The following is a 13,547-nucleotide window of genomic DNA, read 5'->3' as shown; positions in this document are numbered from 1 at the left end:
GCAGTAGGCAACTATCACTCAGGGTCCTTACCTAGCTTTACTCTCTCAGATGCCCTGGACTGAATCAGAACTTTTTTACATAACAAACATGTGGTGAACTAGTAAATAATGGCTCCTCATTCTGCCCCCCCCCTCAAATCTTTACATCAGTCATGTGGTGGGTAAGAAGAGACCAAGATGGTGCTCAAGACCATGGAACCTTTGTTAGTGTAAGGTGGGGAGAACTATCTGTTCTCTTTTGGTGAACTGAAGTGAAAGAAAATTCTGAGTGAATTCCCAGAGTATCTTTGAATATGCTTCTTATTTCCACCCCAGGATCCCTTACTAAGTGTTCTTGATCCACGAGATGAATTGGAGAAGGAAGACGGGAAGGTGGAAGCTGAAGCAGTATATGAGACCAATTGCCACTGGGAAGGATGCACTAAAGAGTTTGACACTCAGGAACAGCTAGTGCATGTGAGTTTGACAGGGTAACGAGAGGGGTCTTTAAATAAACCGGAAAATCCGCAATATTCCACTTGAAATGTACCTCAGAAAGAGGCTTGTTTTAGTTTTATGTGGTTTTCTGGCAAGAGGGCAGGATGACTACAGTGGTATTCAACTGCTTTAACTATTGATTTTGGTACTCAATGCATTATAACACAGACATTATAACACAGCTCATTGTTTGTTTGGTACTCAATGCACAAACTAGAACTTGTCGGTGTCGGCTGCCTTGTGACTCACTACATTATTCCTTATGGGAAAAACTTGTTTGGTATTCATCGTGCCTCCCGGAACCAATTAACAATGAGTACTCAGGTACCACTGTATTAACAATCAGTAATAATAGAGAGTTCTATTGGCAGTCCCTGCTTTCGTATGATATTACTGCACATGGGTTGGCATTCTTACAGTCCTGTGGTTGGCTGCAGATCTGCTGATTAACAAAATAATAGAATAACAGAGTTGGAAGGGGTCTTGAAGGTCTTCTAGTCCAACCCCCTGCTCAAGCAGGGAGCCCTATAGCATTAAATGGTTGTCCAATCCCTTTTTTAAAAACCTCCAGTGCTGGAGCACCCGCAATTTCTGGCGGCAAGTTGTTGTACTGATTAATTGTTCTAAATGTGAGGAAATTTCTCCTTAGTCACAATGTATGGTTGTGACAACTGCAACATTCATTTGCCTGAGCAAGTGACACTAAAGTGGATTTCCTGGGTCTCTGCTGCATAAATCTAGATGACTTTCACAGGGGAATTATGATGAAGCATTAAGCATGTTCACAGATTTATAGTATGCTTAGTACACCAATTGATGTTTATGGTGTGAGTTGGCCCTACGTTATGTTCCTCATCTCTATTCAAAGCCAAGAGATAGTTAAAGATCCTAAAAACCTTTCATATATATGAAAAATCGTCACTTCTTTCTAGCTGCTAAGAATATTTTTATTAATACATAAGATTACACAAGTTTGTCATGTCTGTGCTCTTTATTTCCATTAAGACTTACATGCAGTCATGACATTTTTCCCTCACAACAGTCCTACAAAATAGGTTAGGTTAAGAAATATTTTACTTTCCCAAGGAGCAGATCAATATTAGGAGTTAGAAATGTCTAATATGATTTAAAAGCCAGAACTTTTATCATTTTCTTTTATTAACCACCTTCTCAATAGTCCTGTAAGCCACATACCACACTGCAGCCAACAAGCCAAAAAAGACAAAACCCAAGAATATTGTAAAATATCCAGCAAGGGTTAATATGTTATAGTAAAAGGGATACAAGAATCACACTGATATGTGTACTGAAATGTTGTATTACATGTGTGTAAGGCAAAAGGTCTTTTTAAAACTAATTTAATCTCCCTAGTTTGCAGTCCTACGTACAACGTCTCTAAGACAACTTCTCCTTTTCTCCTGTGAAGTCGGGTGAATTCCGAAATAGTCATTGCCACTTAATTCTGGTCTCCGTGCTTCTTTGTCTTCTCTTAACATCGCAGCATATTAACAATGAGCACATCCATGGGGAAAAGAAGGAATTTGTGTGCCACTGGCACGACTGCTCACGAGAACAACGACCCTTCAAAGCTCAGTACATGCTGGTCGTCCACATGAGACGCCATACAGGAGAAAAACCTCACAAATGCACAGTAAGTAGGACCAGAACGAACAGCTGGCATTTGAGCTGGCTGGTGTGCCTCAAAAGAGAGGCAGGGTTATCTGGAGCATGGGCACTGCAAGAAGGACAAGGGAGGTCAGGCAGGCAGCCAACGTGCATCAGGCCCTCGTGACCCAGAGGCCACCATCTTTGAATTTGAACCAGGCATCAGGATTGTGATTCCTCGACTTAGGATCACAATTGAGCCCCCAATTTCTGTTGTTAAGTGAGACATTTGTTAAGTGAGTGTTGCCCCATTTTGTGACCTTTCTTGCCTCAGTTGTTAAGTGAAACACCGCAATTGGTCAGTTGGTAACCCGGTTCTTAAGTTGAATCTGGCTTTCCCGTTGATTTTGTTTGTCAGAAGGTCGCGAAATGGGATCATGTGACCTTGGGACACAGCAACGGTCATAAATATGAACCGGTTGCCAAGCCACCTGAATTTTGATCACATGATCGTGGGGGATGCTGGAAAGGACGTAACTATGAAATATGGTCATAAGTCACTTTTTTCAGTGCCATTGTAATTTTGAACAGTCACTACATGAACTGTGGTAAGTTGAGGACTACCTGGTAAGATTTCATCACTGCATATGGATTGGCATTCTTAAGCCCTATGGTTGGCTGCAGATCTGCTGATTAACAGAATAATAAAATAACAGAGTTGGAAGGGACCTTGGAGGTCTTCTAGTCCAACCCCTGCCTAGGCAGGAAACCCCACACCACTTCAGACAAAGGTTTATCCAATCTCTTCTTAAAAACTTCCATTGTTGGAGCATCCACAACTTCTGGAGGCAAGTTGTTCCACTGATTTAATTGTTCTAACTGTCAGGAAATTTCTCCTTAGTTCTAAGTTGCTTCTCTCCTTGATTAGTTTCCACCCATTGCTTCTTCTCCTGCCTTTGGTGCTTTGGAGAATCGCCTGATTCAGTGGTGGGATTCAAATTTTGTTACTACCGGTTCTGTGGGCGTGGCTTGATGGGCGTGGCAGGGGAAGAATACTGTAAAATCTTCAGTCAGAGGTGGTATTTGCTGGTTCTCTGAAGTAAAAATTTCTGCTACTGGTTCTCCAGAACTGTCAGAACCTACTGAATACCACCTCTGGCCTGACTCCCTCTTCTTTGTGGCAGCCCCTGAGATATTGGAACACTGCTATCATGTCACCCTTAGTCCTTCTTTTCATCAGATTAGACATACCCAATTCCGTTAGGTTAGATTAGAGCAGGGGTTCATCTTGGTCTTTATATTTAGGACTCAACTCCCAGATTCTCAGCCAGCAAAGCTGGCTGAGGAATTCTGGGAGTTGGAAGTCCACAAGTCTGAAAGTTGCCAAGGTTGGACACCCCTGGATTAGAGCATTTCCACATTACCGTACATTGTTTCTCCACTACAAACCTTCAACTCATGATGAACCTCTATATTTTTTGCCAGCCTCAGAATACTAACATGAGCCAAATAATGCTTCCACCATCCAACCAAAACAGAGTCCTAAAATGATAAGTCAGTCAGTGCCACCATCGCTAATCCATTGCAATTCCTTGAAGAAACAAAAATCCCCTGGAAAAAAAATAAATTGCAAATTCCGAGGCCATTCCACTCCCGTATTTCAGTGCATGAAACATATGTTTGGCCATTATAGCAATAGCAATAAGACTTATGTACCACTTTACAGTGCTTTTACAGTCCTCTCTAAGCAGTTTACAGAGTCAGCATATTGTCCTCAACAATCTGGGTCCTCCTTTTACCCAACTCGGAAGGATGGAAGGCTGAGTCAACCTTGAGCCTGGTGGGATTTGAACTACCAAATTGTAGGCAGCCGGCAGTCAGCAGAAGTAGCCTGCAGTACTGCACTCTAACCACTGCGCCGCCGAGGCTCCTGTGCAAACAAGCAAACAAAAACATCTCTGGGCTGCCTTCCTATGAAGACATGATTCTTCCTGAGGAAGGGTTCCCATTCAACATTGTGAGGCCAACTTATCACTGTAATTTTGCAGCCCGCTGCTTTTCCCAACAACTGGAACCGGAACCGTAGGCGGCATTGAGGAATCTTTGTCTGTAGAGATGTGTGCAGGATTATAGCTGGTTTCACTGATAAAGTTGACCATGAAATCTACCAGATACCTAGAATCGGGGGGCAGATTAAGGCAAGAATTTCTGTACCTGAGGATAAACCCCCACTCCTTTACCCTTAAACTATCCACTATTGACCTCACCCCATTCCTGAGAGGTCTGTAAGTGCCGTGCATAAGTGCACCATCCTGCCTCCCGTCCCTATCCTAATGTCCCCATTTAATCGTACCTATTTTCTGTATTCTTACTCATGTTTATACTTATACCTATTATCTTGTAAGCGATTGACAAATCAAATAAATAAAATAAAATATTTTAACCTGGCTAAACCACAAAGTGGGCTTTGAGAGTAATTCTACCATGCAGTGAACCTCTCTCCTTGCTTTTATTTTACAGTTTGAAGGCTGCAATAAGGCCTACTCACGGCTGGAGAACCTCAAGACCCACTTGCGCTCCCATACCGGTGAGAAGCCTTACGTTTGCGAGCACGAAGGCTGCAATAAAGCTTTCTCTAATGCTTCTGACAGGGCCAAGCATCAAAACCGGACACATTCCAATGAGGTATGGACAACTGCTTGAGGTAAGCCTTGATTTTAAAGCCTGAGGTAGACGGGCCCCCAAAAGGAGGCCCACACTTTGGTGTTGGGTGTATATTACCTTGCAGTACACACAAAAAAAGGTGAAAGAAGCATTTTCTGGCCTGAAGGTATCTGTACCCTAATGGCCTGTCTGTCTTCTGGCAGAAACCCTACGTCTGTAAGATACCCGGCTGTACCAAACGCTACACCGATCCCAGCTCACTGCGGAAACATGTCAAGACAGTGCATGGGCCAGATGCTCATGTCACCAAGAAGCACCGTGGAGACACTGTACCCACCAGTCGGATTCTGGCTCTCCATGGTGACATGAAGCAGGAGAAAGATAGTGAGGTCAGGAAGGAAGAGGGCAAACTCATGGTACCTGATTCTAATTTGGTGAGCCGCATGGGGTGGAGGTGGAGAGAAGGGTGGGAGAAGAGGACATTGGATGGCAAGGGTGTTTGATGGGCAGGTTGGGCCGATACTGAGGTCACATTTAGGGGCAAGCTTTCTTCAATTCAGGGAACACACCAAAGGACAATTCCCACACTGTTGACTCTTTGTATGTATTTTACAGTGAAAACAAAGATGTGTGAAATGTTCTTGAATGAACATCTGCACATATGGAAAGCAGATCTGGAGACAAGAAAGGGAAATCAAAGCGCTTTGTTCTCCACATCTGAACTGTGTATGCTCAGAAATTGGTACTTTTATGTTTGCGTCATCCCAAAAATCTTTTTTATTGTGTTAAGTAAAAACACAGTCCATGGCTATAAAGGGGGAAGGGGCTCGAAAACAGAGTTTGTGCCACCTTCAACAGTCAGAAATTTAAATTAGATTTTTTTTAAATCGGGGTGTAACAGACTTGTTGCAATGTGGCAAACGTCTGCAGTTAATGGAAGCAGAATTCGTGGTGCAAAACATTCACACACAGTTCACCAATTTTGATTTTTCTATGTGCAGAACTCAAATTAGTTGGCCTTGGAATGTTTAGTCAAATCTGTGACATTTAGCACAACTATAAGTCCTTGGGCATAAGTGTGTCATGTCACTTTTGTCACAAGTGCACTTATCTCCAAAGAGAGGAAAGAGAACATTGGTTTTGAACTGCAGCATAAGATGAGATCATCTCAAGGATTAGCTTCTTTGAGATCAAACAATAAGCCATGCTGAAACCAGTAGCCGTCTTATGTATTCAGTAGCAGCTGTCCATCAAGACTGACAGTGAGCCTCCTTTTTCACATAACTTTGGCTTGCCGCCCAAGGCACACCTTAAGAAGGAATGTGAAATAGTTAGCGCAGAAAGCAAACTTGAGCTGAAACCATCACTTCAATAAGATGCTTCTGTATTTCCACCCTCCACCCAGAAGCCGCAGCCCAGCCCTGGGGGTCAATCGTCTTGCAGCAGTGAACACTCCCCTTTGGGCAGCGCTAATAATAACGACAGTGGTGTGGAGATGAACGCAAACGCAGGGGGCAGCTTAGAGGACTTGTCTGTGTTGGAGGAAGCATCCGAGCCCATGGGAACCTCCGGGCTCTCAGCACTGCACAAGTTGGAGAACCTGCGCATTGACAAACTTAAGCAGCTGCGTAAGCCCCTCTCGATGAAGGGAGTCAAGCTTCCTTCCATCCCTGGGGCAGGTAAGTGGAGAAAGTTTGGAACCTCCACGGCCACATTTTCAGCCACTAGAAAAGCAATGAAAGGAACGGCATCATCGCCAACATGGCTATTCAAGAAGGCAGCTGGGGGAGCTGGGATAGTTTGGGGTGTTTTTTTTTTTAGGAGGGGAGCAAAAATTCTCTTCCAAGCATCATCCTGAAGCACAGTCTTCTTCCTTTCATGGTGTCCCAACGATTGTCCCTAAATTTTGCCTCCTTCTCCCCTTCCTTTTTGTTAGTAAAAATCACTTGGAACGAGGACACCTTCCAGGAGATTCTGTATCTATTAATTGGCTTTCCTTGCCTCCAAACCAGAAAAGAGGTTCCTTGTTGAGGGTCCAATCCCCTAAAACGGTTGAGTAGTTGTTCAGAACCAAGATCCGAGGCTGAGCAGGCTTTGGATAAGTTTAAAGCGGGAGAATTCTTGATGCAGTGGGGAGGGGAGAGAGAGAGAGAGGGACAGGGACAGGGAGAGAGAGAGAGAGGGAGAGAGAGAGAGAGAGAATCTGCTCTGCTTATTGATATATATTTGGAATTTATTTTAAAAAATTGCAAAACGGAGAGCCTGCGTTCTCTGTCCTTTTAATTGCTTGCTTTGACTTTTTTGCAGGCCCTCCAAGAGAGATGCCTGGCTTGTGCGGGGCCCCCTCTGCAGCGGCTTCTCACCGGCGCGTTATGGAGCTCTCATCCAGTGACCTGCCTTCTCTAACCGTGGCAGGAGACCGACGAGGAAGCACTACCAGCACCGTCAGTTCAGCTTACACCGTCAGCCGTCGCTCTTCCATGGTGTCACCCTATCTGCCAGTCGGGGCTGCCCCCAATGGATTAGGCCCACCGGATATGTATGACCCCATATCCCCCGATGCCTCAAGACGCTCCAGCGAGGCCAGCCATTGCGGAGGACTTCCAGGGCTGGGTAACCTCACCCCAGCCCAGCAGTACCGCCTCAAGGCCAAATATGCCGCAGCAACGGGGGGGCCACCTCCTACCCCTCTCCCCCATATGGACCGAGACGCTCAGTCAAATCTTCTAGGGGATTATTCTAGCTCGTGCTTGCCTCCTTTTGTGCATGAGCACAGCACGAATGATTACCACGGTTACCCCAGCACTGGCGTTCTCCATCCCCACCTGAGCCACAGCAGCCGGCGAGCCAGCGACCCCACGCAGGCTGCAGCAGAGGCCCATCCGGTTCCACGAGTGCAAAGGTTTAAAAGCCTCAGCAACATGAGCCCAGCAAGTGCAGGGCGAGCCGGTGGACAAGTGACGGGGGGCACCGAGGCCAACCTTCCCCACCACCTCTTCTCCCCGCGGCCACCGAGCATCAGCGAGAACGTTTTTTTGGAAGCTGCGGCTATGGAGGGCACCATCCCGGCTGGGGAGCCGGAAGTGCTGGAGATGGAACCTTATCTTACCTACCAGGAGCGGAACTACCCCTACCAAGCAACGGCCATGGAGCTGCAGAGTAACCTCGCTCATCGAGGCACCTCGAAGCTGGTGACTGACTTGCAGATGAGTCCAGTGACTCACGAGCAGCTGGAAGGCGGTTTTGAACACCCAGGCTACATCCAGTCTCAGTGCCAGATGAACGCGGCTTTCCACACTGCACGGCAGTGGGACAGCCATAGCTCAGGGATAAATCCTGCATCGCTCCCCGGCATGGGGCAGTGCCACTCCACCCAGTATCCAATCCCTGAGGCTAAGCCCCTGGGAGCAGAGCCTGCCAATCATGGCCGACAGGGGACCTTCCAGTTTGGCCAGGCCCATATTAAAGCCGAGCAACAGTTCCAACCGGCCGCTGCTGCTCTTGCCTCCTGCCAGAGCATGAAGCAGGCGTTATACAACCAGGCTCCACCAGTCTGTGGGGATGGCGGATATCAGCCCGAAAGCCAGCAGGGCTCTTGCTATGGCGTGGGGCAGCCCCCAAGCCGTAGATCCCAAACCCCGATGCTGCAAGTCAAGGAGATGATGGTACGGAGTTATGTGCAATCCCAGCAAGCACTGATGTGGGGGGAGCAGCCGGCCAGCAACGTCATGGATGGCGCAGAGAACGGGCAGAGCCAGCAACACCAGCCTTACCCCGGTGTAAAGTATCCAAGCTACCCTGCCAGGCCATCGCCAGCTATGGAAAACAAAGCACTTTCAAACCCAAACAGCCAGTGTTACAATCCAAGGATGGTCCCCCATCCACCTGGTGGACCAAAGCCACTGAACCGACAAAGCAACTTGAGCTATCAAGCTAGCTCTACTTACGAAACCCCCGGGGTTGGTGGCCCCCACCCTATGATGCGCTTACCCCCTCTTCACGGCCCTGAAGAAGCAGGCTTTCCCATCCCAATGCACGTGCCTCTGAGCAAAGCTCCTGGGCACAAGTTGATGAATACCCACCAGAGGCACCCCCAGCCCCCCAGCTGTGTGGCTGAGGATCCCGGTGGGCGTTACGCTCCTGGGCTGGAAGCCCCTAAATCTGACTCGTTCTCTTACCTGCCGGAGGAGCAGGTGTCTAATAGTTTGGACACCCTGGACTTAGAAAACACCCACTTGGACTTCACCGCCATCCTCGATGACGCAGAGGCCCTTAGTCCTACCCCACCCGGGGGCCCGACCAACATGGCGGTGGGGGATATGAATTCCATGCTGAACTCATTGGCAGGGGAGAACCAGTTCCTTAATACCCTTTCCTAGTATGTTTCGACAAGGCTCTGATGACGAAGACTGCTATTTATCAGAATCAGGCGGATACGAGAGACAAAGAATGCCTCTTACCAGGCTGAAGTCACTGGGGGAAGAGAGCTGATTCTAACTAGTAACCTCCAGGTTCCTTGGTACAAAATAGCCTTTACCTTTTTATACTCCCTAGATAAGCTGATCTGCTGATCGGAGGGGCTGAAAGGTAGGCAGCTAATGGGAAAGGAAGTGTGTTAATTAATCCCAGTCCCTTAGTGAGAAAAACTGAACTCAGGACCACCTAGATTTTTATCCACGATCATTCATCTCTTCTTTCCCCTAAATCCCATTTCCGAAAGGAAACCAGTATTTTGGATAAGCTTCCCAAGTGCCTCTTTTCAAATCCATTGAAAACAAGAGTGTTACAATGCATTTCTTGCACAGTGCCTCAGAGTTTGTTGATAGGGTACCTTAAGTCTGTTATCGTATATATTTATAATAGATAGAATTATATTTATAAAAGCAAGCTTAGATACATACCGTGCTGCAAAAATTGTGCGGGATTGTCACCTGTTCCTACATCTTTCCTGTAAAATATACATAGGAAGAGAGTACATCCGGAGGAACAGTGTATTAAAATTGCCTCTGCTTGACACATGGAGTCTTTTAAGCATGACTGTAGAACCTTCTCAGATGCTGGAATATACATTGCACCTTCCTTGGCTATTGACCATGCTGGTTTGGGCTAATGAGTCCATCAACATCTGGAGGACGAGAATTGGCCCACCCTTGGAAGTTGCTGAGTCTCAGATCATATCCCAATATGTAATACGCCAGTTCATTCCCACATTTCATCTCCCAATTTGCAAAGCTAGCAAAAGTTAACCTGGCATTTCTAAATACCACCAATTTATCTTTTGGCATAAGCTCCCACCCTATAATTATTGTCATTATAAAACCTGCAATCTATATATATATATAAAAGCGAAATACCACTCACGCATCATCACAAAATCTCCAGAACTGTAAAGTCTACAAACTTGAAATTTGGCACATACATTCCTCTTGGCTTCTAGGTGCTCACTAAGAAAGGATTTTTCAAAAGGGCCATCAGAGCATTAGTATTTTCTATATTATTGTTAACAAGCTCTGGTGTTAAGGAGGTCTTCTCCCCCTCCCCACCTGAAAAGAAATCTGTTCCAAATACAAAACACAAGCAGAGGAGAGGAGTTTCAGTTTTAGTTTCACAGCACCAAGCAGTTTTAGTATAGAACAGTTGAGCTAAGCCATGTCCAGGCTCCTTGTTGTCCCCTTGCTCACAGAGCAAATGCTGTTTCAATTTCCAAACAGCCCTCAACTCTCTCACACACTGACAGGACACTAGCCAGATGAATACCAATGGATGCTGGTTGGCAGAGGCAGATTTTTTTCCCCTTATTTCCTCCCCAAAAACTAAGCCCGACCACATAGTTTCATAGTGAAGCACGGGTATCGAGCTAGTATAAAATAAAAGTACAATGCTAGGAAAGTGCTCATATTCTGTAGTCCTGCCAGGATTCTTGCCTTAATTATTTTTGCCTACCTAACAGTTTCACGCATGCCTCTCCCCCTCGTCTTATGGCACCTGGCCACATTGCAACAAAGATCCCCCCTGCACTGTGTTGTAGATTTAAGGGCCCCTCCTCAGCTCTGTGTATGACTTGCTCGGTTGGAATGTGGTTGAGGAGGTATGGAAAATTTGTGCTCATGATTCCATACAGAGAGGAGTTCCATGGTGTATTTTCTTTTTTTTCTTTTTTTTGTAAATTTTATTGGTTTTTAAAAACAAACATAAACAAACAAAACATAACACATAAAAACATAAAACATCTTTTTTGAAAGCAGCATAATCCTGGGTTACATCTCTTCGTACAGACACAAATTCAAGTTCATGCTCATTTTTATATTCCATTCCATATCTTATTACTATTCTACATTTTCTATATAGCTTCTCCCCCTTTTAACTTTCTTAATTTTATTTTATTTATTTCATCTCAATTCAAATCATTGTACTTATATTCTTTGTCTGTCCTGTTTCAACTGTCTACTATCTTTTCTCATTAAACAAAATTTCTCCTGTAATCACTGATTGGAGTATGACGCCTTTATCTCTTTCCCCTAAAATTATAACACTTAATATAATAGATAACTTCCATTCGGATTCTGCTTGGTACATTCTAAAACTACACACTGTGTTTTGAAAAAAGAAAAAATTATAAATGTATAATATAATTAAAACAACAATCCATTCCAATTCAATTCTATCATTAATGTTAATATTCATTTAAATCTTAACATTTTGCACATTACTTTTCAAATAAGTATCATACTTCTATGGGAACAATTATAAACTTTCCATAGTTAATTCCCTCCCCTCTTCACTTATATTTTATAAAACATTGACTAATTAAAATGTTTCCATTCCTTCCTAATTCAATTTTCTCATTTATTTTATTTCATTTATTTTATTCACAAACGTTTCACTAAATTACACTAATTATTTTATTCCTCTTTTTAATCATATGTTGTTTCCAATTTTCTAACATTATTTCTATTACAAATATAACAATACAATCTTATGTACCTTCACAGAATCCCTTTTTCAGTTAGATTTTCACCCATTATCTCTAAATAGGTCCTGTTTCTTTACATCTTGCTCCAAACCTTTGTAACTTCTCTTCCTTTCCTTCTTCCCTCTCTTCTTCTCTCTCCCCTTTTTACCCCTCTGTCTCTCCACCTCAATTTCCCTCTTCTGTATTCCCCTTTTCTGTTGCTTTCCAACATTATATCCACTTTTCATATTATTTTTCCCTTTTTTGGCTGTTTTTTTAGGTCTTAAATTCTCCATTCTCTTTCCCCCCTTTCCCCTTTCTTCCCCACATAGAGTTACTTGTTCATTAAAGATGGCTTCTTCTTTATCCCAATCTTCTTGTTGCGCAGTCTTTTCTTGTTGTTTCTCATAGTTACAGATCTCCATTTCTAAGAATTGAAAAACGGAGCCAAAAGGGCCCTTCCCTTCTTGTGCCTCTTCTTTATATTTTTTAAGTTCCATTTTCAATTCATCCAGAAGTGATGCCATTGTAAAAAAAATTAAACAACCACCCAATTGTTTTTAGTCATTCAAATATAATAACCAAAAATCCAAAAGTCACCAAGCAATCCAAATACACACAAGCTGTTTCTTTTTACACTTTCTTCTTTTTTCACCTTCTCTTCCTGGGGTTATTATTTAGTTGCAAAGTTCCAGTTAAAATGTATCTTTTAGAAGTCTTATTGAGATTTTACTTTAGATTCTTTTGAAGTCCAGGCAGTCTCCTCCCTCCAGATCCTGCCCTTATTCTTTTCCTCTTCCTTCCTGCTTATAGACAAAAAAAATTTTTAGTGTCCAGAAATCTTTATTGTCCCTTTGGCATTTAATTATATTTTCAGCTTAATTGCCTATTGATGCCAAAGCGGATTTTTCCGATTTCTTATTCAGATCTCTTAGTTGTCAATGTAAGGAAGGAGAGAGAAGAGGAAAAAAAACTTTCCCTTTTCACTTTCTTTCGCTGCTTCCGACTCTTCTTTGGGAGCGATGTTATCTTTTATAAAATTTAAATTCCAGGGTACCTTAGTTGTTGCTTTTTAACCTGGTCATCCAAAACTTTCACTTCTTATCTTCCTCCTGCACTTTCTTTTCCGGTTGAGTGCTTCTTTGAGATGGCCATTTCTGACCACCGCTCCTATCGCCTTCGGAAAAGGGAGTTTGACCAGCTGAGGAGGAAAGATGCGGCTCCCCTCGACCCTGCTGGCAGTCTCCCCCTTCTTCATCACCTCTACGGGGTGGCTTAGCCCCGAAGCCATCTGGCTTGGGGTGCTCCAGCGGTAAGCCCAGGCAGAAACCGCGCACGATCGCTGATTCCTGCCTGCTGCCGAAGCCCTTCAAACTGGAAGTCCCCATGGTGTATTTTCTGAGGGCTGGGATAAAGATATTTTAGATGATCATGTGGGAGGCAGATGTTTGCAAATGCACCCTTCATACAGATACATTTCTCAAGGAACTGGATATTGCTGTGGTGCCCTTTCAGTGTGAAAAGATTTGTAATGCCACATATTGGGGAACAATGAGAAAACTAGGCAAAAAGGGAAACCACAAGCTTACCCACCACTTGCCACAAATAAACTCGTATCCGTTGCAGAAGGCTAAATGGAAAGTTGGACAAATTGGCACATTAAGAGTAAAATGCCTTTGGAACAAAAGAATCTTCTTGTAAATTCTGGTAAGAGAAAATAAACACCCAGCACACAGTTCACTCATTAATCCAGCCTACAGATAAATTCCTCTTGATCCCAAATGAGCTAGGGCTGGTTGACACAAGCATATGCACCACTGGATTTCATAATACTTTTTATGATTTCAAC

The 13,547-nt window shown here is 44.1% G+C and overlaps 1 protein-coding gene across 1 annotated transcript in view; it reads left to right on the top strand.

The window, feature by feature from the left end:
- GLI1 (GLI family zinc finger 1) overlaps positions 1 to 12,903 on the top strand; it is a 125,761-nt gene extending 112,858 nt beyond the window's left edge. The window contains exons 7-12 of the mRNA XM_026673804.2: positions 316 to 456; positions 1,979 to 2,128; positions 4,603 to 4,767; positions 4,950 to 5,180; positions 6,152 to 6,425; positions 7,054 to 12,903. Coding sequence (XP_026529589.2) covers positions 316 to 456; positions 1,979 to 2,128; positions 4,603 to 4,767; positions 4,950 to 5,180; positions 6,152 to 6,425; positions 7,054 to 9,125 — 3,033 coding nt within the window. The 3' untranslated portion in view covers positions 9,126 to 12,903. The remainder of the gene's footprint in view (positions 1 to 315; positions 457 to 1,978; positions 2,129 to 4,602; positions 4,768 to 4,949; positions 5,181 to 6,151; positions 6,426 to 7,053) is intronic.
- Positions 12,904 to 13,547: the final 644 nt, after the last annotated feature.

Source organism: Notechis scutatus, chromosome 2, assembly GCF_049901735.1.
Source record: "Notechis scutatus isolate UNSWTSFEM ecotype Mainland chromosome 2, rNotScu1.2, whole genome shotgun sequence".
In the NCBI taxonomy this organism is placed as follows: domain Eukaryota; kingdom Metazoa; phylum Chordata; class Lepidosauria; order Squamata; family Elapidae; genus Notechis; species Notechis scutatus.
This window is presented reverse-complemented; position numbering and strand designations above follow the sequence as displayed.